General features: G+C 46.2%; 1 protein-coding gene across 4 annotated transcripts in view; it reads left to right on the top strand.

Moving 5' to 3' along the window:
* The window catches only part of MTR (5-methyltetrahydrofolate-homocysteine methyltransferase), an 819,135-nt gene that overhangs the window by 614,834 nt on the left and 178,815 nt on the right, over positions 1-25,486 (top strand). For all 4 annotated transcript variants that reach the window (XM_033935789.1, XM_033935788.1, XM_033935790.1 and 1 more), the window contains one exon: positions 6,101-6,208. In XM_033935789.1, coding sequence (XP_033791680.1) covers positions 6,101-6,208 — 108 coding nt within the window. The remainder of the gene's footprint in view (positions 1-6,100; positions 6,209-25,486) is intronic.

The raw sequence follows: 25,486 nt of genomic DNA, 5'->3' as shown, positions 1-25,486 counted from the left end.
CTTGTCTTAAATTTATGTTACTGCGTTTTAATTTTGTATCTCTATATTTTATGTTTTTATTTTGTACATCGCTTTGTAAACAGATTTAATGAAAAATCAAATGTTAATAAACCTTGAACCTTGAGTGCCAGGCCTCCTCCTTTCCGATTTATTCTGGGAGAGAAAAGGCCATGGTAACCATAGGAGCAGAGTTCATTTTGTGATCCATGATTCTTTGATGCACAGGAATCCAGGCTCGAAGTCCTCAAGTAGGTCCTTTAGTATTTGGGTCTTTTGCAAGCTGATCTGATGTTACAGTAGAGTGTTGGGACTCTGGTGAGAGAGTCAGAGGTGAAGTTGGGTAGATTGGCAGTAGGAACGGGCTTTAAAGAGGAGTAGTTAACTCCTCAGGTGATTTCTGGTGCACACTAGCCCGGGGATTCTGAGGCCAGGGCAAGTATTACTGACATTTGTGGAGTCGAGTAAATTGGGGGGGAGAGGTTTCAGGCAGTGAGTAATGTTGCTAAATGAACAGAGTAAGAGAAGAAGGAGCCAAGAAGGTGGCTTCATGGTGAGATCTAGGAGAACCAATAAGAGGGCTGGAGGCAGAACCTGTTTGTTTATCGTGTGGGGATCTGGAATTAGAGATTTAGCTCTTGTTGGGTATTTGATAGTAAATGTCTTAGGACTTGTTTGATTCTCTGAATAGTGGCTTAAAACAGATGAAAACTTAGTACAGTGACTTAAAACAGATGAAAACTTAGCACCTAATTGCTACTAGAGAGGCAAAACGGAGGTGAAAATTTGAATCAGAATGAAAAACTTAGCACCCAATTGCTTCTAGTAAGACGTGAGCGGAGGTAAAACCTAGCAGTTAATTGCTTCTAGTAAGGCAAAACAAAGGTAAAAACTAAATCAGATGAAAATTTAGCACCCATTTGCTTCTAGTAAGAACATATTGACCTATAAGACAATTGCTTCTAGTAAGACATTGAATCTAGAAAGACAAAAACTTAAAGGAAGGCTTACCACCTAAACAGATATTGGTTTCATGTAAGGACTTGGTCAGAGGTAGAACTTAGCATCTAGTTAAGGTAAAACTTAGTACCAAGATCAGTCCTTCCTGAACAAGCAGTGTCAGGCAGCGGAAGGAGGGCGGAGATGGTGGGGGGCTTCCTCCTTCCTCTGCCTTAGAGTCACCATGGGGGAAAACTTTTGGCGGACCTCAAATGAGCAGGAACTCTGAGAAGGGCAGAGTCAAGCCCGAACCGACCTGCATGAGCGATGTCGGGCGGAGGGATAAGTTGGAGGGAAGTTTCCTCCTTCCTCTGCCTTCCCCTTCACTGTGCTGCTTCTGTGGCTGGCCTGGTCTGCTGAACCCTTAAGAGGGGCTGGAAGGCAGGCCAGGAGAAGAAACGGCTGCTGGGGGTGGGGCTAACTGCCGAAAAATGATCTGGCCCTCCGGTGCAGTGAAGGGGGATGCCTCAATCTCCCTTCCCCTTCACTGTGCTGCTTTATTAAACACCGGTTAATAAATTAATATGCATATATTTGTATTTATCAATATTGCTTATTAAGTGAACGTGAATATGAGTGTTCAGTGCCCAATCTCCTGCATTGGAGCCACAGTAAGATCATAGATGGACCATCGTGCTCATCTGGGAACATCCACACTAAACATTCACATGAGCCTCTTTCAACCAAGGTTAAGTGCCATTGTTTAATACCTTAACAGATTTGAATATTAAATATGGTATAATGGCTCTGGGTGGCAAATAAGAGATCTAGATGATCAGAGTATGAGCGCAATGATGTTCCCTCTATGATCTTACTATGTCTCCAATGCAGGAGATTGGGCTCTGAGCACTCATATTCAAGTTCACTTAATAAGCAAAATTTATTAACCGGTGTTTATGATATATTGTGAAAATTGGACACCGGGTTTTTGAAGTATTGATCTCCTGTAAATATTTAGTTGCAAATTATCCATGCCAACTGCTGATGACTCCTCAACTTTAGGAAAGCAATAAAAACATACCTCTTTACCTAACACCCCTGTCCTTGATTGATGGATTACAAAGAAATGTATATTGGTACCAGATCCCAGTATGTGTCATGTAAGAAATACTTGTATTGAAAAATCATGTACTATAACAATGGCATATCTAACCTGTAAATTATCTATGTGTGTCAAGTTAGGATAAAACTTGTACTGGAAAACTTGTACTGTAAGGATAACTATTGCAAATTGTAACCTGTAAACTGTATATTATGTATGTTCAACCTGTAACCTATTTTGAGCTTTTGGGGGACAACGGGATAGAAAACAAATAAAATAAATATGACAAGCATTGTTTGAATTGTCTTCATGCAAATGCCTAAGAAATAAGATGGGAGAGTTTTGTTGTGTATACACAAGGGTCCATACTGTAGCTGTTGATTCCCATTTCCTGCAAACTTTAAAAGGGTATCACTTTAAGATCTTAGAAAACTCCTCCCCCTCTGCAGAGGGAGGGGGGTCAGTGACCACTGGGGGGTAGGAGGGGGTGGTCATGACCTAATCCCTGCAGTGGTCTTCTGGTCAATTTGGATACCTTTTCAGCACTTAGATGCTAAATGGCATCCTGGACGCTTTGGTAAATGTTCGATTATCGCTGACACATGTCTAGGCACTAAGCACACACTAAGCCCACCCATAACATACCTCCAGCATGCCCCTTGAACTTTGGATGCACTGCAGACAAAAAACCTAGCAAAATTTCTAGGAAGTAAGTTTTGAAAATCGGTACTTGGACATTATGGCGATTAAACGTCCAATGCTGGTTTATGCCATCTTTTGGACATCTTTCTTTTTTGAAAATGAACCTCATAATTTTTGGGACATGTTTTGATCTCAGCTATGATACAAAGCATTTCAGGCTGTTGTGCAATAAGTACCGTATATACTCAAATAAAAACTATGATTTTGGGGGCCAATAAAATGGTCCAAAAATGGGGGTCTCAGTTTATATTCTGATCCACCTTAAATCCTTGTGGTCCATCCCTCCCTGCTGTAGAATCACAATGCACCCCTTCCGTCCCTCCCTCTCTCCCTTGGAGAAGCAACAAATGATTCTTCCTGGGCCTCCTTAATCACTGGTGATCCAGTGGGGTGAATTGGGCAGAAGTTATGCTCCTGCCTTCGCAGTCTCGCTGAAAAAATGGTTGTCATGAGTTCCCTTAGCAATTCGCGAGGTATCACAAAAGTACATACTGACCCCCCTCCCCCAATTCTGTGCCTGCAAATCAGTGTACAACTTATTGTTTAATAAGCCTAATTGGCACCAATAATTGGGAATCAACATCTCATAATTGATGGTAATTGGCACTAATTAAAAGTATGCACACAACTTGGTAGGCATATTCTATAAAGTGCTGCATGCCATGTCTAGTGCATGAATCTGAAAAGGGGGCGTGGCCAGGGGGAGAAGCATGGGCTGATCATGGGCATTCCTAGAATTTATGTGCACTGTTACAGAATACACCCGATGCATGCACAAGTTAGGTGCAGGGATTTAGGTCTTGTTTTTCTTAGTCTAAAAGGGCAAACCTAAAATTTGTGATGTTTTTTTGAACATTGCGTTCAGTTCCAGTTGCCTTATCTCAAAAAAGCTATAGCAAATGTAGGAAAGGTTCAAAGAAGAGCTACCATGATAAAGGGGATGGAACGTCTCTTTTTGTATGAAGAAAGTCTAAAGAGTTTAGGGCTCTTCCACTTGGAAAAGAGATGGCTGAGGGGAGATATGATTGAAGTCTACAAAATCCTGAGTGGTGTAGAACGGGTACAAGTGGATCGATAATTACAAAGACTAAGGGACAGTATGAAGTTATAGGGAAATACTTTTAAAACCAGAGGTAGGAAACAGAGGGTAGGAGTGAAGGGCCACTACTCGGACTGGAGGAGGGTCACGAGTGGGGTCCCGCAGGGCTCGGTGCTCGGGCCGCTGCTATTTAATATATTCATAAATGATCTAGAAACAGGGACGAAGTGTGAGATAATAAAATTTGCGGACGACACCAAACTATTTAGTGGAGCTCAGACTAAAGAGGACTGCGAAGAATTGCAAAGGGACTTGAACAAACTAGGAGAATGGGTGACGAGATGGCAGATGAAGTTCAACGTTGAGAAATGTAAAGTATTACATGTGGTAAACAGAAACCCGAGGTACAACTATACGATGAGAGGGATGTTATTAAATGAGAGTACCCATGAAAGGGACTTGGGGGGTAATGGTGGACATGACAAGCCGACGGCACAGTGTGCAGCGGCCGCTAAGAAGGCATAGTCAAGAAGGGTATTACAACCAGAATGAAAGAAGTTATTCTGCCATTGTATCGGGCGATGGTGCGTCCGCATCTGGAGTACTGCGTCCAATATTGGTCGCCGTACCTTAAGAAAGACATGGCGTTACTTGAGAGGGTTCAGAGGAGAGCGACGCGTCTGATAAAGGGGATGGAAAACCTTTCATACGCTGAGAGATTGGAGAAACTGGGTCTCTTTTCCCTGGAGCAGAGGAGACTTAGAGGGGACATGATAGAGACTTATAAGATCATGAAGGGCGTAGAGAGAGACAGATTCTTCAAACTTTCAAATAATAAAAGAATAAGAGGGCATTCGGAAAAGTTGAAAGGGGACAGATTCAAAACGAATGCTAGGAAGTTCTTCTTTACCAAACGTGTGGTGGACACCTGGAATGCGCTTCCAGGGAGTGTAATAGGGCACTGGGGTTCAAGAAAGGATTAATACTAATAATAATAATAACAGCTTATATACCGCAATACCGTGAAGTTCTATGCGGTTTACAGAAGATTAAGCAAAGGTAACAAATTGAATTGAGTTTAAGAGGGGAGGAAGAAAGAGAATTAATAGGACAGGAAATTCATTGTTGAGGAGAGAGTGATCAAAAGGACAAGTTAATCGCTATAGAAGGGAGAGAGAAGAGAGGATCAATTATCTAGATGCTTTAGGAACAAGTGTGTTTTTAGACAATTTCCTGCTGGAAAAGGGGATAGAGAGGTATAGATAGAGGATTACTGCACAGGTCCTGGACCTGTTGGGCCACCGCATGAGCGGACTGCTGGGCATGATGGACCTCAGGTCTGACCCAGCAGAGGCATTGCTTATGTTCTTATGTTATGTTCTTAAATATTTTTTCTCTCAGAGAATAGTTAAGCTCTGGAACAAGTTGCCAGAGGTTGTGGTAAGAGCTGTTAATGTAGCTGATTTTAAGAAAGGTTTGGACAATTTCCTGAAGGAAAAGTCCATAGTTTGTTATTGAGACAGACATAGGAGAAGCCACTGCTTGCCCTAGGAGGGGAAGTTGCTTCCTACCCTAGGATGGGTAGCATGGAATGTTGCTACTATTTGGGTTTTTGCCAGGTACTAGTGACCTGGATTGGCCACCGTGAAGACAGGCTACTGGGCTAGATGGACTATTAGTCTGATCCAGTAAGGCTATTCTTGTGTTCTTATTTTCTAAGTCCGCCTAAATTTAGGCACCAATATCAACACCTAACTTAATTGATGCTGATATTGTCACTCAGTTCCTCACAATCAGTTATAATTTGACTTAATTGAAATTTAGGCATCTAATTCAAAAAACTAGACCAAAGCGCTTACACTAAAAATAGGCATGGTTAGAGGCCGATAACGGGTGTGTTTTGAGTTAGGCACCTATATGTGAATTAGGTGCAAAGAAAATTCTGGCATAAATTGGGGATGCCTAAATATTAGGATTCAGAGCACTGCCTATGCACGATCAATGGAAGCCTACGATTTTGTAGAATTGGTGCTGATATCAGCGCCTAACTTTAGGCAAACTTTATAGAATCAGAGCCTTAATGTTTTGGTCTTACACCCTTAATAACCATACTTCTAACTAACATTAACAATAAAATCTAAGGAGCTCTATTTTTATCCCAAGTCAACCAAAAATTGTGAAAAACTTAAACTGTCTTTTTTTGCCATGGTTTGGAGTGGCAAAATCTGACAGTTTCTTATTTCGTACAGGGTTGCTAGCTTGATCACATTCATGTTGTGATATTGATCATTTTTCTCTTTTTCCATGATTTATTGGCTCAGGTAATAAAGTCGGCCCGGGTTATGAAGAAGGCAGTTGGGTATCTTATCCCCTATATGGAGAAGGAGCGAGCAGAAATGAGGGAGCTCTCTGGCAGTGTAAAGGAAGAGGTATGTGGGGCTGCCTTGGGCAGAAGAAGGCTTCTGTATGTTTTAGTTTGGTAGGGGATGGGATTTAATATATTGCCTTTATGTGGTTACAATCAAAGCGGATACATATTATGGTAAAATGATTTTTATTAGAGCAGATAATAAAACACAGGTAACGAGATTCATCCAATCAGTTTTGTAAAAAACAATCCCCCCACCTCCCCCCAACCCCCCCCCCCCCCCAAGGCCGGAGTCACAGAAAGTAGCAACACAAATGAGAACAGTAAAAGTCACAATCAGCAGTTCAGAACACGACTTCTGGCCACTGAAGTCAGGGTATTCCAAAAAAGCTCCCAGATAGCCGTGAAACGCTCCTCCCGCACGGTGGAAAGATCAGGCACATCTCTGCGCTCCCAGGCCAGCAGGAGAATCATCTGAGAGTGCCACATAAAGGTGGTAGAAGCATCAGTATCCAGCCATTTAAGAAAAATATATATTAAGGCACTTAAAATAGACCACCGAAGGAAGGCACTCAATCCTGACGGCCTCGGATGATATGATGGGGAAGATCCAAAAAGCAAGAGAGGTGAGGGTCGTATAGTCACATTCCAAAGATTCCCAGGCAGGACCACATGTGGCCAATGTAGCCGGCAGATGCCCACATTTATCACACGAAGCTGTGGGCCAAAATTTAGCACAGTAGGCCCTGTAAGGTGATACATATATTCGAAATAACAGTTTATATTGCATTTCCCAAAAATACACATACTTTCTCAAAGCAGGTAGACGGGCTACAGTACGGGATATAATATTCAAGTCCTGAGACCAAGCTTCTTGGAGTGTAGCATAGTCCGGCAAGGGGGTCTCATCCTTCAAGTGTCTATGATGAAACTTGAGGGGAACTTTCATCTGGGAGCCAATAAATCCTGACGAGCTGAATGCAAGTTGGTCTTGTTCAAAGTGGCCACATAATTTGCAATCTGCATATAAGCAAATCTATCAGCAGCTGTTAGGCCATGAATCTGACACAATGATTGAAAAGATTGCATGGAGCCGTCATCCTACACCAGATGAAGTTAAAGGGTTAACCCCCTTGCCGCCCACTGTTGGAACCGTGAGCCCTCCATGCCCGGAGGAAAATTACGATTACCACACAAAGGCAAAAGGGGAGACTCACTGGCACTGATACCATGAAATTTACACTCCCATTTTCACACCTTCCTCAGGGGAAGGCCAAACACCCAAAGGTGCACATCAGAAGAGTAAGCAGAGGGAACAGAATGAAAGTAAGCACTGAAATGCTCCTGTTGAAAGCACACTAGTTCTAATGGAGTATTATAAAAGACAGATGTGCCCCGAAAATAATCATTGATATGACGCATGCTACAGCCAATAGTAAGATATCGAAGGTTAAGCATGCCCCCTTATACTGTGGGCGCACCACCTGTGAGTAGGGTAAGCGAGCTCGATGATCCCACCATTGAAAACGGCGGACTAGACGAATATAGTTATTCTCATCCCGACAGAGCAAATACAGGGGAAGCACCTCAAAGAGGTAAAGCCAAGTGGGAAATACAATCATATTAAGGAGAGCCACCCGCCCCAGAAGGGAAAGAGGGTAGTCCTGCCATAGTTGCAATTTAACTGCCAAAGAATGCAATAAGGGAGATACATTAGATGCGTATAAAGTGGAAAGATCAGCGGGGATATATACTCCCAAATATTTAATGGCTTTATCAGCCCACTGTAAAAGAAAAACACCAACCCACGAATCACGGATAGAAGAATGAGATTGCAGAGCCTCCGATTTATCTAAATTAATGGTAAAACCCGAATAGAATCCATATTCTGTTATAAGATCCAAGGCTGCCCCAAGAGAGCGAGCCGGATTCGTGAGAATGAGATTTAAGTCGTCTGCAAAAGCCAACGTTTTTGGTCAATCCACTCACCTCCTCAAATTGACGAAGGGTGCATAATAAAGGTTCCAAGGTAAGGATAAAAATCAGAGGGGAGAGGGGGCACCCCTGACGTGTTCCACGTCTGATTGGGAAGGTGTCAGAAAGTGTACCATTAACAACTAGAGACGCAGTCGGGCCATTGTGCAAAGAGGCAAAGGCGGCACGATAGAAGCCTGAAATCCCGATGTAGTCCAAAGTGTGAAAGAGATAAGGCCACGGAACGTTGTCAAATGCCTTAGCCGCATCCAGACTAACCAGCAATGTAGGCTCTTGAACCTGTTGAGCATGGGCAAGGGCCAAAACAATTTTACCAATGTTCAGCACCGACTTCCTCCCGGGAACAAAGCTTACCTGATCCCCATGGATCAAAGTCGGGATCAAAGGGAGGAGACGGTCTGCCAAAATCCGAGAGAAAAGTTTTAGGTCGATATTAATCAGTGAGATGAGACGGTACGATCCGGGAAGATCTGGAGCCTTACCAGGTTTAGGGAGCAAAGCTATGGAAGAGTCATTAGCATATCTTGGGAAAGCCCCCTACACCACAGCACCATTATAATAAGCAAGCAAAGGGCCACAGAGGTGGGATTCCAGCATCCTGTAAAATTCCCCTGAGAAGCCATCAGGACCCGGAGCCGTACTTACCCTACTAGACTGAATGGCACATTGTAATTCTACCACCTGCAACGGTCTGTTCAGGCGATTGATGTCTGCCACCCGCAAACGAGGCATGCCCGACGAAAGGAGATAGTCATCAATCAAATCCCCAGGAGGGCCCGAAAGATGGCTATACTGGGCTGCAGAAAGATCGTATAGAACCCGAACTATATCATCCGTACTTGACATGACTGCTCCTTCCGCGGAGCGCAAAGCCAAAATCGGTTTCTTACCCGCATGAGTATCCACCATTCTAGCCAACAGCTTTCTCGATTTGTTACCAAAACGCTGAAATTGGTAACGTCGATAAATGGACCAGCATTGTGATCGGGAATGTAAGAGAATTGAGCACTGCATGAGTAATGTTCCCTGGTAGATGCCAAAGGTCGAGCAATATGAGCTTTCTTAGGAAGCACTCCAAGGTGATAATAGCCTTATTTAGTCTCCGCACGCGTGTACATGTGTAGGCGAGAATATGACCCCGGAGAACAACCTTAGCCATTTCCCAGAATAAGAGTGGATCATCATGATGCTGTTCATTAGTCAAAACATAATCCTTCCACCGCTCCAATAAAAACTTTTGGAAATCGGCATCATGCCTCAGATAGGCTGGGAATCTCCAATGACTGGGGCGAGCAAAGCTGGCGTCAAATTGAATATCTATCCAAACAGGAGCGTAAATAGAGATCTGTACCGAGCCCACTCGAGCCGCTGTTACCTGCAGAAATAGAGAAGAAGAAACTAAGACGTAATCAAGCCGAGACCACGAACCGTGGGCCTGGGACAAATGGGTGTAATCACGCACCTCCGGGTGTAACAGTCTCCAGGGATCCACTAAGTCCAAAGCAGAGCAAAGATTAGAAAGCAAAAGGCCCCTGGGCCCCAAGGAAGTCAAGGGACTAGAAGATTTATCGATATCGGGGTCCATGACTAAATTAACATCCCCAAGCAGCAATAGTGGTTCAGCAGGATATTTAAAACGAAGGGCAATCAATTTCTGAAAGAAGGGCATTTCTGCTGAATTAGGTCCATAGACTACTAGCAACAAGTAATGTAAATTTCCCACCTGCAAGCGAACCAGCAGGTATCTACCCAGCCAGTCCTTTTCCAGCACTTGAACACCGATGGGAGAGGATTTGCGCAGGAGTATGGCCACTCCCCCATGGTAAGGCAAAGTATACCTCTCCCACCCAAGACTGCCTCAGCTTCAAGTGCTCCTCATCAGTCATCCTGGTCTCCTGGAGGCAAATTAAATCAGCAGCAGTGCGCTGCAACGTGGCAATTATTTTCTGCTGTTTTATAGGTGAGGTAATGCCCCCTACGTTCCAAGAGACCAGCCTAAAGGACGAGCCTAGCATATCCTACAGGAAAAGTATGTAAACGAGACCCAGTGAGATCAAATCCCAGAAGCCCAGCCTCCCCCGGGATATAATAGAGCCAAAAGACCAAAGAGATACAAGTACACGGAATGTGTCCTATATACAAAACAAGGATAAACAAAGTGTGCTGAGATAACACATCTGATACCCATCAGGAACTCTAGACCTCCCCCCACCCCAACAGCCCAACCAAACCCACCCAACCCCTTACTCCCCCACCACCCCAAATAGCCCATACAACCACACCCACCAACAGGACCCACAACCAGTGAAGCCCTAGAAGATCAACAAAATGCAATAGCCCCCCCCCCCCCACACACACACACAGCAAGCACTAATAGTATACAGAAATATTAAAGAACCGAAAAGGCACACGGACTGGCAATAATGCCAGCACACTGTACTCCACAGCTCCTGCTACATGCTGAAATATGAACTGAAGCAAAGAAAAACCCCGCCGGAAAAGGGTGACTCCTCGGACACAGTCAGGTAAGTTGTGTCACCAAAGGTGCGTCCTCCACAGAGACAAAAGACTTCCAGACTCCGTTGTCTTGAATCTTGAGGACTTCCGAATATAAAAACAGAAATCTGATCTGCTTTGCCGCCAAGGCCGCACATAAGGGTTGAAACTTCCGCCGCCGGACCTGGAGGGCCACAGAGTAATCTTGGAAAATACGGATTGGTGCTTCATCATACCATCCCTCTGAAGCCAGTATTGTTTAAAGATTTTCACCTTATGAAGATAATTATGTAATTTAGCCACCACGATTCTGGGCCGCTGCCGTTCTGCCTCCGGGCGTCCCACCCGATGTATCCATTCCAGGCAAATGGAACCCATGCCAGCAGGCAAGGGAAATTCAGCGGCAAGCCAATCTTTAAATGTGGTACCCAATTGGCGATCAGACAATGTCTCCGGGACCCCTATAAACCGAAGGTTATCCCGTCTAGATCTATTTTCTAAATCTTCCGTTTTTTCTTCACTCGCCTCCAAAGGCTGCTCCAGGCGAGTTAGTTGGTCGCTAAGGGCCTGTGTAGAATCCTCCGCTGCAGAGACTCTCGTCTCCAACTCAGTGGTTCGAGTTACCATGTCCTCCAACAACGTCTCCAAATGCAGCATTTGACTCGACAATTTTTCCATCTGCGGGGCCAAAGCAGACGTCACCGCTGAGGTAAGCTGCCTCAGTTGATTGTCTGTGAACTCTGCCGCATGAGACAGTCCCGCCTCCACCATTATGTCATCCACCGGCCGCGCTTTTTCTTTGGGTTTAGCTGCCATTCTGCTGGATCGACTGCCCCCGATTTGGACACGAAGTGGTCCATAAGCTGACCAATATGCAGGGAAAACCACAGAGCTGCAAATCGCTGATTAAAGATAAGTAGGCAAAGAATGTGCGCGTGAGGGCCCGGGAGCTGCAGGACACACGTCTGCTCTCCTCACTGCATCACATGATCTCCGCGGTTACATATTATATATAGGTATTATATATAGGTACTTATTTTATACTTGGGGCAATGGAGTTAAAGGTTAAGGGGAAATTCTGAAACCAGCGTCTAAATTTAGGTGCCCTACTGATGCCTAAATTAATTGAAAACGCCATCAGAAATGGCAAAAAATGGCAAGGCAAAAAAAAGGGATGGAATTTCACCCTCATAGGCACTTTAGGCTACTAAACGCCAAATTAGGCATGGCCAACGCCAGAAGAGGCATTAGGTGGCCTAAAGCACTTACGTAGGCACGATTCACTCAAAGAGAGAGGCTAAAATATAATCCCAGAAAACCCTGGCCTACATTTCAGTCACTTGATCTCAGCAGGGGAATCCAATCAGCTGAGTCATCAGGACTCTCCAAAACCACGGCTTCGGGGAGTCCTGCCAACTCAATTGATCAGGAGAAATGCCCCTGCCATGATCAGCTCAACCGGATGTGGCGAGCAGAAGAACCCCCCTCCCCAATAAGCAGGAGGATTGCCCACTCCCTCCTGTCTGAATGACCCCCTCCCCCACACCCAAAATTGGCAGGAAGGATGCCCACTTCCTCCTACCTGAGGACACCCCCACACACATCCGAAATCTGTAGGAGGGATGCCCACTCCCTCCTGCCTGATACCTACATCTAATGTTTGTTACTTCCCCTGCACAATGTATATTTTGTTCATCTTATGCTGGTATGGTACATACCCAGCAAATTTCTTCCACATTGTGGCCTAGTTCAGGGGTTCCTGGGACATGGGCAGCTGTTATTGAAAGGTTCCCTGAGGCTGAGCTGTTTGTGTAGGCTTTGTCAGTGACAGACTGAGGGACATAGTTAACAATTAGAACTACCATTAAGACGTCTTTTACTGTTAACCCTAGTAATAAGTAAGTAGAACTTGTTGCATAAAATAGAACCTGTAGTAAAATAGCATGAATTAGTTGTAAAATAATATTTCTTAACAATAGCCCATGTTGATATCTTCCCCCTGGCACTCTGAATTAGGAATAGAACAAGGTTTATCCATTACATTACTTTTCTTTTCTTTTTTTTTAAATCATGTTTATTAAGACAGTAGGCAACTGGACAGTGAGTACATCATCGAACACAATACAATCCCAATGCAACAGAATTAGCATGAAATCATACAGGAACAAAAAATGCATCCAGCAGGAAAAACAATGAAACCAGAGAATAGAGTCTGAGGATGACCCCTCACCCGGTGACCCCCGTCCAATTTTTTGTAAAAGATCTAACAGAATCCCCAAACGATTCAGTTCACACAACCGTACCACATGCCCAAAAGGCACGAGCCATACAGTGCTACAGATGTATACCCAGTCACATGCAAACACCCACACTCACACACACTCGCACTCTCTTTCTGCCGAGGGACCTTGCTCGCTCCAAATGGGTTGGGTCAAACCAAAAGGACTGATCCAATGCAATTCAGGCATTGCAGCTGGCACATCAGGAGATGCATCAGAGAACAAACACAGACAGTCAAGCGTTAGTGTCCAAAAACTGCTGCCATAAGGCACAATAAAGTTTCCAGGTCTCCTGTGGACGGGATGAGTAAGTGTTCAACTCATAATGGGCTTGCTGTATCATCATGGTACTCCACAGAGTATAAGGAGGGGCCTCCTCCGAGGTCCAGTATTTCAATACAAGTTTTTTCCCCAAAAGGATGGCATGTAGGACAAATTTCTGAGAGGACATGGTCAAGCCCTGTTGTTGCATCTCCTGAACATCCCCAAGTAGTAAAGCGGGCGAATTCTATGGCATGGCCACCTGCAGCAAGCAGTTCAAGCAGCGTTGTAAAGAGACCCAGAAAGTCAATTGCGGGCACTCAAAAAAGGAGTGCAAAAAAGTGCCCCTCTGGGTTTTTCATTTGATACATATGTCATCAGACCACAATCCCATGACCTTCCCTCGAGCGCGGGTAAGGTAGAACCTATGCAACAATTTGAACTGTGTCTCTTGCAAAGTAACTGCCTTCACATGAAGGAAAAGCGTCTGAAAGAGAAGATGAATATCAGGGATGGAAACTTCGAGCCCCAGCTCAGTGGACCAGTCCCTCACCAGAGATGCTAAGCACTCCTCCCCAGCGCAGGCTCTACCTGCCCCATACCAAGTGGAAATTTTGTTAGCCGGAGTGGAGGTGGGAAGGAAGATCAGATCTAATTTACCATACTCCCATCGTTCCCCATATGTGCGCACCAAGGTATGATAGTAGTGATGTATTTGGAGGTAGGTATAGGTGTGAGCAGGTGAGAGTCTCCAGGATGCCCTCATTTGTGCTAGAGATGGGAACTGATCCCCACCCAAAGATAAAGCCGTGCCCAGGGTAATATCGCGCCCCGAACACCCCTACAGATCCGCCAGCCCTCCCGTTCCCGGGACAAAATCGGGATTGCGGATTAGGGAGAGAAAAGGAGAAACAAAGGGAAGTCAGCCCTGCCTCCACCACTGCCAAGCCTTGCGGAGTGGGACCAAGAATGGATATATATAGGAGGGCGGGGCTCCACACTTCCTCCTCCAGCCCTATGGGTGGCAGATGCAAAGGACCAGGGATAACAGCAGTCATCAAGCAAGGCCGAGGGTGAGTATCGACGGGAGGATACCAATTGTTCATGTATCCATTGGAGGAGTGCGGCGACATTGTAGATGCGAAGGTCTGGCAGACCGAGGCCCCCCCGGTCCCTGCTCTGGGTCAATTTAAGAGCACTAATCAAGTTTCAAATTTATTATGTAATTTGATTAATCGCCTATTCCAAATTCTAAGCGATGTACAAGTCAGTAAAAATACACAGTTAAAGGGAACATACGTAACTAACAAAGGGACTAAATCTACTAAACATGATAAAAACCACTTATTCAAGCATAATGAGACACTAGGAAAGGAGAGAAATACAATCTAATTAATATAGGAGTAAACAATTAAGGGTTAAGAACAGCAGGAAGGGACACTACCTTCCTGCTGTTCTTAAAAGGCTACTCTATCTCCCCAGATAAAAGAACAGATAATTGATTGATACAGGCACTCATCCATATGCGATATCCAAACTGGAATAGTTTTCAGGGGATAGAGCAGTTTCGGAAATAATACCATTTTTACCAGGGCCATCCTACCCATTAAAGATAAGGGGAGCGAACGCCATTTGAGACATAAGGTCTTAATTTTCCCGATAGTGGCGATGATATTAGCTGCATACAATTTGCACGGATCCCGGTAAAGCATAATACCGAGATATTTCAATTTCCCGGGCGCTATGCCAACTCCAAACCTTGTGCACCAGGGCTCTGTAGTGGAAGAGCCCAGTAAAAGGGCCTCCGTTTTTTGAAGTTAATTTTCAGGCCCAAAAACCTGCCGTAAAACCTGATAAGTGCCATTAAGGCGGGCATGGTCCAGTCAGCATGATTGACATAAAGTAGCATATTGTCAGCAAACATACTGATGCGAAATTCCTGACCACCGACACGAAGTCCCTCCAAGGCCGGGTCTTGACGAATTTGAATGGCCAGAGGCTCCAGGGAGAGAAGAAAAAGAAGCGGTGAAAGGGGGCAGCCCTGACATGTGCCTCTCCCCAGAGGGAAAGGTTTGGATACCCCACTGTTCACCAATAATTGAGAATGAGGGTTATGATATAAAGCAGAGATCCAATTGACAAAAGCGCCCCAGATGCCAAAGCAATCCAAAGTATCAAAAAGATGGGGCCACGATACCATGTCGAAAGCCTTCTCTACATCCAGGCTAGTAATAAGTGCCCTGTCAGCTGCGGCGTACGGGGATAGCAACACCGCGAGGACTTTTAAAGGATTCATTGAGGCATGACGCCCGGTACAAATCCCACCTGGTCTTCATGGCCAAGGATGGGGTGGAAGGCGTTAAGGCACGATGCAAGAATGCTGGCTAAGATTTTGATATCTTGATTTAAGAGAAATATGGGCCGGTAGGAGCCAAGAGCATTGAGCGGGCGGCCCATCTTAGGAAGAATAATGACATAAGCCCTGTTATGGGTGTCCCCCAGTGGAGTGACAGTGCACAGGCCCTGAAAATATGCTTGTAGAGGTAATAAGGCCACGGAGTCCAAAGGTTTGTAAAACTCAGGGCCGAACCTGTCGGGATCTGGCGCTTTAGCCAATTTTAATGATTTAATGGCCCACTGGATCCCCTCACCAGTTATGGGACCATTAAGAAAGTCCTGTTGGTGGTCAGACAGCTAAGGAAGCGTAATATCACGAAATAACTCTTTGCTCGCAGCAGTATCAAATGGTTGAGTGGAGTATAAGGCCTCATAGAATTTCACAAACTGTTGAGAAATGGCCTGATGGATGGAGTGCATGGTACCCGCTGAGTCCCGAATGGAAGTAATGATGTGTCTTGCTTTGTGGGGGCGTACCAAGTTGGCAAGGAGGCGACCTGTTTTGTCATCCCAACGATGAAGTTTATATTTATAACAGTAGATGTTACGACTAGCTCTTTGGTCTAATAAAGCATTGATTTTGGATTTGAGTAGACTCATGGCCTTCTTGGTGGCATCGTCGAGATGGAAAATGTGAAGAGTCTGCATAAGAGCGAGTTCTCGCGATAGCGAGAGAAGTTCCCCATCTCGATGTTTTTTCAACGAAGCGGAATAAGCAAGTATGTGTCCCCAGATGACTGCTTTAGCGGCTTCCCAGTAGATAACGGGGCCTACGTCCTCCACTGAGTTCGGAAATACAAAATCATCCCATTTCTGTCGAAAGAAAGTATGAAAATGAAGGTCCGTATATAGATGGGGTGACATATGCCAAATCCTATCCCCCGTCTGGGAGCTAAACCGCAAAGTAAGGCCCAAAAGAGCGTGATCAGAGACTAGGGGAGCAGTAATAGTGGCCTCAGATAAATGAGGAAAAAGAGAAGCAGAGATCAGAATATAGTCAGTTCGCGAGTAAGTGGAGTGAGGATAAGAGTAGAATGAAAAGTCAAGTTCATTTGGGTGTAGAGTGCGCCACGTGTCTATTAGACCCAATTCCTTCAAGAGAAAATTCACTCCTCTAGTGAAATGGCCCTTCGGGACAGGTCTAGCAGGCTTGTTATCCCATTGGGGGTGGGCTACCAGATTGAAATCCCCGCCCAGAATGAGTGGGAGGGGGGACAGCGGAGCCAAGTGGCCCACCATGGTAGAGAAAAAAGCATGGGAATAGAGATGAGGAGCGAATACATTACATAAGACTAAAGGTTGACCCCTCAGTTTCCCAATTAGTACTATAAATCACCCATTAGAATCTGCAATTTGTCTATATATGTGAAAGGGAATGTTTTTATGAATAAGTATAGCTACCCCACATTTTTGTGATGTAAAGGAAGCATAGGCTACCTGACCTACCCATTCCCTGCGGAGTTTGGAATGTTCAGTTGGGGTCAAGTGGGTTTCTTGCAAAAAGGCTATATCAGTGCGTTCCTTTTTAAGGTAGGCTAATAATTTAGTGTGCTTAATTGGGGAATGGATCCCATCTACATTTAAAGATTAAGAACATAAGAACATAAGCAATGCCTCTGCTGGGTCAGACCAGAGGTCCATCGTGCCCAGCAGTCCGCACACGCGGCGGCCCAACAGGTCCAGGACCTGTGCAGAATCCTCTATCTATACCCTTCTATCCCCTTTTCCAGCAGGAAATTGTCCAATCCTTTCTTAAACCCCTGTACTGTACTCTGCCCTATTACGCCCTCTGGAAGCGCATTCCAGGTGTCCACCACTCGTTGGGTAAAGAAGAACTTCCTAGCATTCGTTTTAAATCTGTCCCCTTTCAACTTTTCGAAGTGTCCTCTTGTTCTTTTATTTTTCGAAAGTTTGAAGAATCTGTCCTTCTCTACTCTCTCTATGCCCTTCATGATCTTATAAGTCTCTATCATATCCCCTCTAAGTCTCCTCTTCTCCAGGGAAAAGAGACCCAGTTTCTCCAATCTCTCAGCGTATGAGAGGTTTTCCATCCCTTTTATCAAGCGTGTCGCTCTCCTCTGAACCCTCTCGAGTAACGCCATATCCTTCCTAAGGTACGGAGACCAATATTGGACGCAGTATTCCAGATGCGGGCGCACCATCGCCCGATACAATGGCAGGATAACTTCTTTTGTCCTTGTTGTAATACCCTTCTTGATTATGCCTAGCATTCTATTTGCTTTCTTAGCGGCTGTTGCGCACTGTGCCGTCGGCTTCATTGTCATGTCCACCATTACCCCCAAGTCCTTTTCTTGGTTACTCTCATTCAATAATATCCCTCCCATCGTATAGTTGTACCTCGGGTTTCTGTTTCCAACATGCAATACTTTACATTTCTCAACGTTGAACTTCATCTGCCATCTCGCCGCCCATTCCCCCAATTTGTTCAAGTCCCTTTGCAATTCTTCACATTCCTCTTTAGTCCCAGCTCCACTAAATAGTTTTGTATCGTCCGCAAATTTTATTATCTCACACTTCGTGCCTGTTTCTAGATCATTTATGAATATATTAAATAGCAGCGGCCCGAGCACTGAGCCCTGCGGAACACCACTCGTGACCCTCATCCAGTCCGAGTAGTGGCCTTTCACCCCTACCCTCTGCTTCCTACCCGCCAACCAGTTTCTGATCCATCTATGTACGTCTCCGTCCACTCCATGGTTCTTCAGTTTCCGGAGTAGACGTTCGTGAGGCACCTTGTCAAAGGCTTTTTGGAAATCAAGGTATATGATGTCTATGGGGTCTCCTCTGTCCATCCGTTTGTTAATTCCTTCGAAGAAGTGCAATAAGTTCGTTAGGCACGATCTCCCCCTGCAGAAACCATGTTGGGTTGTTTTCAAAAGTTCGTTTCTTTCCAGATGTTCATCGATGTGTTCTTTAATCAGTGCTTCCGCCAGTTTCCCCGGAACCGAGGTCAAACTCACTGGTCTGTAGTTTCCCGGGTCACCTCTTGATCCCTTTTTAAAGATGGGCGTGACATTGGCTATCTTCCAATCCTCCGGGATCATGCCTGTTTTCAAGGATAGGTTGCAAATTTGCTGCAGTAGTTTCGCTATCTCCTCCTTTAATTCCTTCAGAACCCTGGGATGGATTCCGTCCGGACCCGGGGATTTGTCAGTTTTAAGTTTTTCTATCTGCCTGTGTACATCATCAAGGCTCACTTCCATGGATGTTAATTTTTCTGCTTGATTTCCATTGAAGATTTGTTCAGGTTCCGGTATGTTGGTTGTGTCTTCGTTTGTAAATACAGACGAGAAGAACATGTTGAGTCTTTCTGCGACTTCTTTCTCCTCCTTCACCGCTCCCTTCCTGTCTCCTTCGTCCAGCGGTCCCACCTCCTCCCTAGCTGGCTGTTTCCCTTTAACATATCTGAAGAACGGTTTGAAATTTCGTGCCTCCCTGGCTAGCCTCTCTTCATACTCTCTTTTGGCTTTTCGAACCACACGGTGACATTCTTTTTGATACTTCCTGTGCTCCTTATGGTTCCCTTCAGTTTTGTCCTTTTTCCATTTCCTGAATGAATTTTTCTTATTGCCTATCGCTTCCTTCACTATTTTTGTCATCCATACTGGGTCTTTTGTTCGACCCTTTTTGCACCCCTTTCTGAATCTGGGGATGTGCAGATTTTGTGCCTCGCTCACCGTGTCTTTGAAAAAAGACCAGGCATGTTCTACTGTTTGCCATTTTTTGGAAGTGTTCCTAAGTTTCTTCCTTACCATTTCCCTCATTGCTTCATAGTTTCCTTTCCTGAAGTTGAAAGATGTCGCTATGGTTCTCTTTCCGTTCGGTATGCCTACTTCAACCTTGAACTTGATCATATTATGATCACTGTTTCCCAACGGTCCCACTACTTCCACTTCCTTTGCAGGTCCCCTTAGTCCATTTAGGATTAAATCCAGAGTGGCATTTCCTCTCGTCGGTTCTCTAACAAGCTGCTCCATGAAGCAATCTTGTATAGCCTCCAGGAATTCTGTCTCCCTAGCGCATCTTGAGCTTCCAAGACTCCAGTCTATCCCAGGATAGTTGAAGTCTCCCATAACAACTGTGTAACCGCTTTTGCATTCTCGCTTCATCTCGGCATCCATTTCTTTATCGCTATCTCCGGTTTGCCCGGGTGGACGATAGTATAGGCCCATCTTTATTTCATGCCCTTTCCTACCCGGTATTTTAACCCATAGCGATTCCAGTTTATTGATCATCTCCGCTGTGTCCATTCTTGTCGATTGTATGCTTTCTTTTACGTATAGGGCTATTCCTCCTCCTTTCTGACCTGACCTATCCCGGCGATAGAGCTTGTACCCCGGCAGTGCTGTATCCCATTTGTTTTCCTCATTCCACCACGTTTCAGAGATTCCAATGATGTCTATGTCCTCCGCATTGGCCATGGCTTCTAGTTCCCCCATTTTGTTACTTAAACTCCTTGCATTAGTATATATGCAGTTTAGATCCTGGCATTTTGTCGTCTTCATTTCTTTTCCCTGTGCTTCGGTCTTTGGTGTCTTCTCTTTTGCTACAATCTTTCTAACCTCCTCTTCTGGGTTAGTTGACTCCTGTAATTTGTCTCTTGTTTCTTCCCTGCCTTTTTTCCCCTCAGTATCTTCACGGGATACCTTCTTCCGAATCATCGACGCTAGGTCGACTGTCGGCTTTCCCCTTTCTCTTAGTTTAAAGCCTGTTCTATTCCTCTCTTGACGTTGTTTGCTAGAAGTCTTGTTCCCGCCGTGCTCAAGTGCAGTCCATCTCTCCTGTAGAGCTTGCTCTTGCCCCAGAACGTTGTCCAGTTTCTCACGAAGAGGAATCCTTCTTCCTCACACCATCTCCTCATCCACGCATTTATTGATTGTAGTTCTTCCTGCCTTTTCACATCTGCCCTCGGTACCGGTAGGATCTCTGAGAATACTATCTTCTGGGCCCTCATCTTCAGCTTCCTTCCCAGAATCTTGAACTGTTCTATCAGCGTGCCTCTTCTGTAGTCTCTCTTGCTGACATCATTCGTCCCAATGTGGATCATTACTGCGGTCTCTTCCGTCTCCGCTCCATCCAAGATCATCCCAATTTTGTCCACGATGTCCTTGGTTCTCGCTCCTGGGAGGCAGGTCACCAGTCGATCCTCTCTCCCTCCTGCTATGTGGCTGTCCACATGCCTCAGTATCGAGTCTCCCACCAGGATCGTTGACTTTCCCTTCTTCAATTTTCGTTTCGGTCTCAGGTCAATGTCCTCAGCGTGCTTCACTCTCTCTTCTTCTGGGCATCGACTAGCCAATTCTTCTCCCTCGTGCGGTATTCTTCTGTGGGTCTCTTCTATGTGGTCACCTGCTTCTTGCTCCCCCTTCCATGTTGGTGTCGGGGTGACTTCTTCTTTCATACGAAGTTCGTTCTCTTCCACCCTCTCCCTGTATGCTTCCTCAATGAATTTCTCGAGTTCCCTGACTTCCTCCTCAATGTGTCTCTCTCTCGTGAAGACTTCAGCTGTCTTGATTGGGTCCTCCATGGTGTAAAGTCCTTCTAGTTCCTGTATCTTGTCCTCCAGTCGCTTGACTTCCTTCTTCAAGCTTTTCAGCTCCTGACACCGACCGCATACATATGACTGTCTCCCCGAGGGGAGGTAGTCATACATATGACAGTCCGTGCAGAACACTGGAAAGCTCATCTTCTGGTTTCCCTCTGCTTCCATTGGTGTCCTCTCTCTCTCTCTACCCGTTGCTGGTGTCCTCTCTCTCTCTGCCTGCTGCTGGTGTCCTCTGTCTCTCTCTTTCTCTACTTGCTGCTGGTGTCTTCTCTTGCTCTCTCTGCCTACTGCTGGAGTCCCCTCTCTCTCTCTGCCTGCTTGATGCCTCCTCAGTAACCTTGTGTGAAAGACTTGGCCCTTCTTGAGGCCCTTCGCAAAGGCGCTCGCTAAGGCGCCTCTCTTTCTCTCTTCTCCTTCGCTCCCCCTTGCTTCTCCTTCGCTCACACTGCTCTCTGCCGCTGACTCAACTCCTGTTATGGAGGAGCCCGGTCGATCTTCGATGACGCGGTGGGGGTGGGCGGAGCTACTCTCGCCGCTGCCCCAACAGTATTTTCAACTGCTCCTGCTTCCTTGTCTCTCCCCTGCCTCTCTTTCTCTCTTCTCCTTCGCTCCCCCTTGCTTCTCCTTCGCTCACACTGCTCTCTGCCGCTGACTCAACTCCTGTTATGGAGGAGCCCGGTCGATCTTCGATGACGCGGTGGGGGTGGGCGGAGCTACTCTCGCCGCTGCCCCGACAGTATTTTCAACTGCTCCTGCTTCCTTGTCTCTCCCCTGCCTCTCTTTCTCTCTTCTCCTTCGCTCCCCCTTGCTTCTCCTTCGCTCACACTGCTCTCTGCCGCTGACTCAACTCCTGTTATGGAGGAGCCCGGTCGATCTTCGATGACGCGGTGGGGGTGGGCGGAGCTACTCTCGCCGCTGCCCCGACAGTATTTTCAACTGCTCCTGCTTCCTTGTCTCTCCCCTGCCTCTCTTTCTCTCTTCTCCTTCGCTCCCCCTTGCTTCTCCTTCGCTCACACTGCTCTCTGCCGCTGACTCAACTCCTGTTATGGAGGAGCCCGGTCGATCTTCGATGACGCGGTGGGGGTGGGCGGAGCTACTCTCGCCGCTGCCCCGACAGTATTTTCAACTGCTCCTGCTTCCTTGTCTCTCCCCTGCCTCTCTTTCTCTCTTCTCCTTCGCTCCCCCTTGCTTCTCCTTCGCTCACATTTTACATTCAAATGCATCATAAAATATAAGCAGTATCACAGTATATTAACCAGACATGCACCAGATAGGATGATAGGGGTGGGATGTCCCAGCCATATCCCACCCTCCAGAATACTCCCAGTAACCACTTGGAGGACAAAAATACAACAGAACCCATTGTTTGTGAATCCCCCAACAGAGAGAGGCCAAAATACACACCTCAAGCACAACCCCCCATACATACCAAACATGCATTCCTTCCCCTTCCCCCCTCCTCACAAATCCCAAACCCTGTAGTAGCATGGAAAACCCCCAGCTAAACCCAAACCCCAACAAAACAGTACAAATATGTAGCCCCGAGCCTCACCAAAACAGATAGCAACCCATCCTGAGATTGTGAGGCTCAAACAGAGTGTAACCCCACACTAAGAAAACCAAATATGGTGCAAAGTCAACCACAGAACATAATGAAAGAACACCAAGTATGCATCACAACAGACTTTAAACACGTGGAGGGGCATAATAAAAAAAAACGTCTAAGTCCCTTTTTGGCCTAAGACCTTAAACATGGAAAGCAGAAGCAGGGAAAGTGTCCATAACCAAAACAAACGTCCTTGTTTTGATTATGGCCTGCCTCTACCTTCAGCTGTTTAAATGCCCAGCCAACCACTACGTCTACAAGTACACCCCCACAACGTCTACACTTATACCCCATAATGAACCAAAAAAATGTATAAGCCCAAAATGTCCAACACAAGGGCTTTTAGGCGAAGGAGGAGCCAGTCCTTTGCCTAAAAGCTGGATTCAGTAACCGGTGTCTGTCAAAAACAACACCGGTTACAGAATCCCCCCCCCAACCCCCCCCCCCCCCACACACACAACATCGGGGCATGAGGGAACCCAAGCCCTCCTGGCCCCGGCGACCCCTCCCCCCCCGCCAAGTACGAGCTGGCCAGGAGGGAGCCAAAGCCCCTTGGCCCCGGCAATGCTTGCAGTGGAGGGGTAGGCAGGTTGCTGGGGCCGCTGAACTGATCGCAGCCCCTTTTTCGGCACTTAGACCTGGTTTGACTTCGTCTAAGTCAAAAAGGTATAAGTGCTGACTAGGCAACCTGCCTACGGTTTTGGTTATACCTGTTGTATGCCTAGGTGTAGGTCAGCCCACCTCCCGCCCTTTCCCCTCCTCTAAACATGCCTCTTTTCTCTCTGTGCGTTTAGAGACAGGGGAAAGGCTTAAGCTGTTTTAGATACGTCTAAAAACCAGCTTTGGTTATGGGTACTTGGACGATCAGGCTTTTTGATCGTCCAAGTAGCCATTTAGGACACTTTTTAGATGACTTTTTTTTTTTATTATGAACCCCATATTGCATTACTAAAGCTGGAAAGAAAGACCGGTTCTGGGGAATCTCAGCAGCAGGCTAGTGGCACAAAATAGGCATGGTCCATAAACCAACATGATCCTGCGAGACGTAGGAGGAGAAGCACGGCAACCGGCATGCCACAGGAAGGCAGGTCCTCACCATTCCCAAGCAGCAACTGCAGAAGGTTCAAAAAGTTTGCCCCCTGGCATAGGCCCTAGTAGAAAAGCAGCAGGTCCATAAGCAAACTGGAATGCCACAGCACAGGGGGATGGTGACAAGATCTACTTAGCAGCTCTGTAGAGAGAAAAAGGGACCCCAAGCTCGTTCGGTCGCACGCAGAAGGAAAAGAAACACAACCAGAAGGCAGCAGGAAAGGGCAACTGCCACGCTTGCCGTCCGCGGAGCAATAGATAGACAATCTCTCCCAGGAGCGAGGTGCTTATCCGCCGCTTACCCGAAACTGAAGTTAGGTCTTAGTCAGGGTGTGCGACGATCTCCAGGAGCCATGGCAGGTAAAGACTTAAGGAACTCCTCCAGCTGAGCCGGCGTGTTGTAGAATGCAGTGGTTTTATTATAAATCATTCTGGCCCGAGTGGGATACAATAGGGAGAATCGAATGTTGCGCTTATACAGTTCATTGCAGTATGGTGCCATAGCTCGATGCCACGAGGAGACCTGGGAGGAAAAATCTTGAAAAATGAGCACCCTTCAGCCCTCCACTTGTAAATTGAGGTCTTTACCCCGACGATATTGGGCCAGTATGCTTTCCTTTAGTGCATAATTAAGGAATCTGGCAATGACCGGCCTGGGCCGCAGATCCTCATCACGGCGAGTCCCCAAACGGTGTGCGCGTTCTATAGAAAAGGGCGCCAAAGGCTCAGATAGTGTGATGGCCCGAGGCAGCCATTCCTCAAGCCACTGACGGATGTCGACATCCCTGATGGAGTTGGGTATCCCCACAAAGCGTAGGTTATTGCACCGGCCCCTGTTTTCATGATCCTTGAGGCGTTCTGCCATAGCTTTATTGGCTGACTCCAGGGTACGGAGGCGCTCTTCAAAATTGGCCACAGTGTCCTCTTGCTGGGCTATCCAGTCCTCAGCTCTCTGAAGCCTGCCGGCCTGAGAATCCAAGCTCTCCTTAATGCCCTCCATAATGGTATGGATAGTGGCTAATTTATCCTCCATGACAAGCGTGAGTGAACGTGTAAGTTCTTGTACCGTGGCCGCTTCCAGTGTAAAAACAGGTGCCTCTTGCGCCTCTGCCATCTTGCTGTCCTGCACCCACGGTCGCTCCTTCGCGGAACGGGATGCCTTCGCTGCCATCTAAACGCTCCGTGTGGGTTGAAAATTGGGGATTAGACGCGGCAAAGCGAGGGCTAGCAAATCCTCGGAGTGGAGCACACCGCCGATGGGTTTTGGCAGGTTTTAAAAGTAAAATATGTCGGCGAGGCCCGGAGCTACCTAGAGGCATGTCCGTTCAGTATCCCGACATCATGTGCCCCCCACTTTTCTTTTCAATCAGTGTAAAATAAAGCAGGCAAGATAAGGAATCACAAGGTTCAAGGAATCAAGAATACATAAGAAAACATAAATTGGTGCAGAACATCAGGAAACCAGGAACAGGGAATAATCCTGGTGCACAGGAGCAGAGAACCAATGGTGATAGACATGCCCAGTTAAGATAGACTGGTCCTTTGGACCAATCCACACATAGAAACCCCAATATACACATGCAACATATGACAAAATGAATAATGAACTGGCTATAATAAAATTCCTCAGAGGCTTCAGAACTCTCAGAG

This window comes from Geotrypetes seraphini, chromosome 3 (assembly GCF_902459505.1).
Source record: "Geotrypetes seraphini chromosome 3, aGeoSer1.1, whole genome shotgun sequence".
NCBI classification, from domain to species: domain Eukaryota; kingdom Metazoa; phylum Chordata; class Amphibia; order Gymnophiona; family Dermophiidae; genus Geotrypetes; species Geotrypetes seraphini.
Note: the sequence above shows the minus strand (reverse complement) of the source record. Positions and strands in the feature narration are given on the sequence as shown.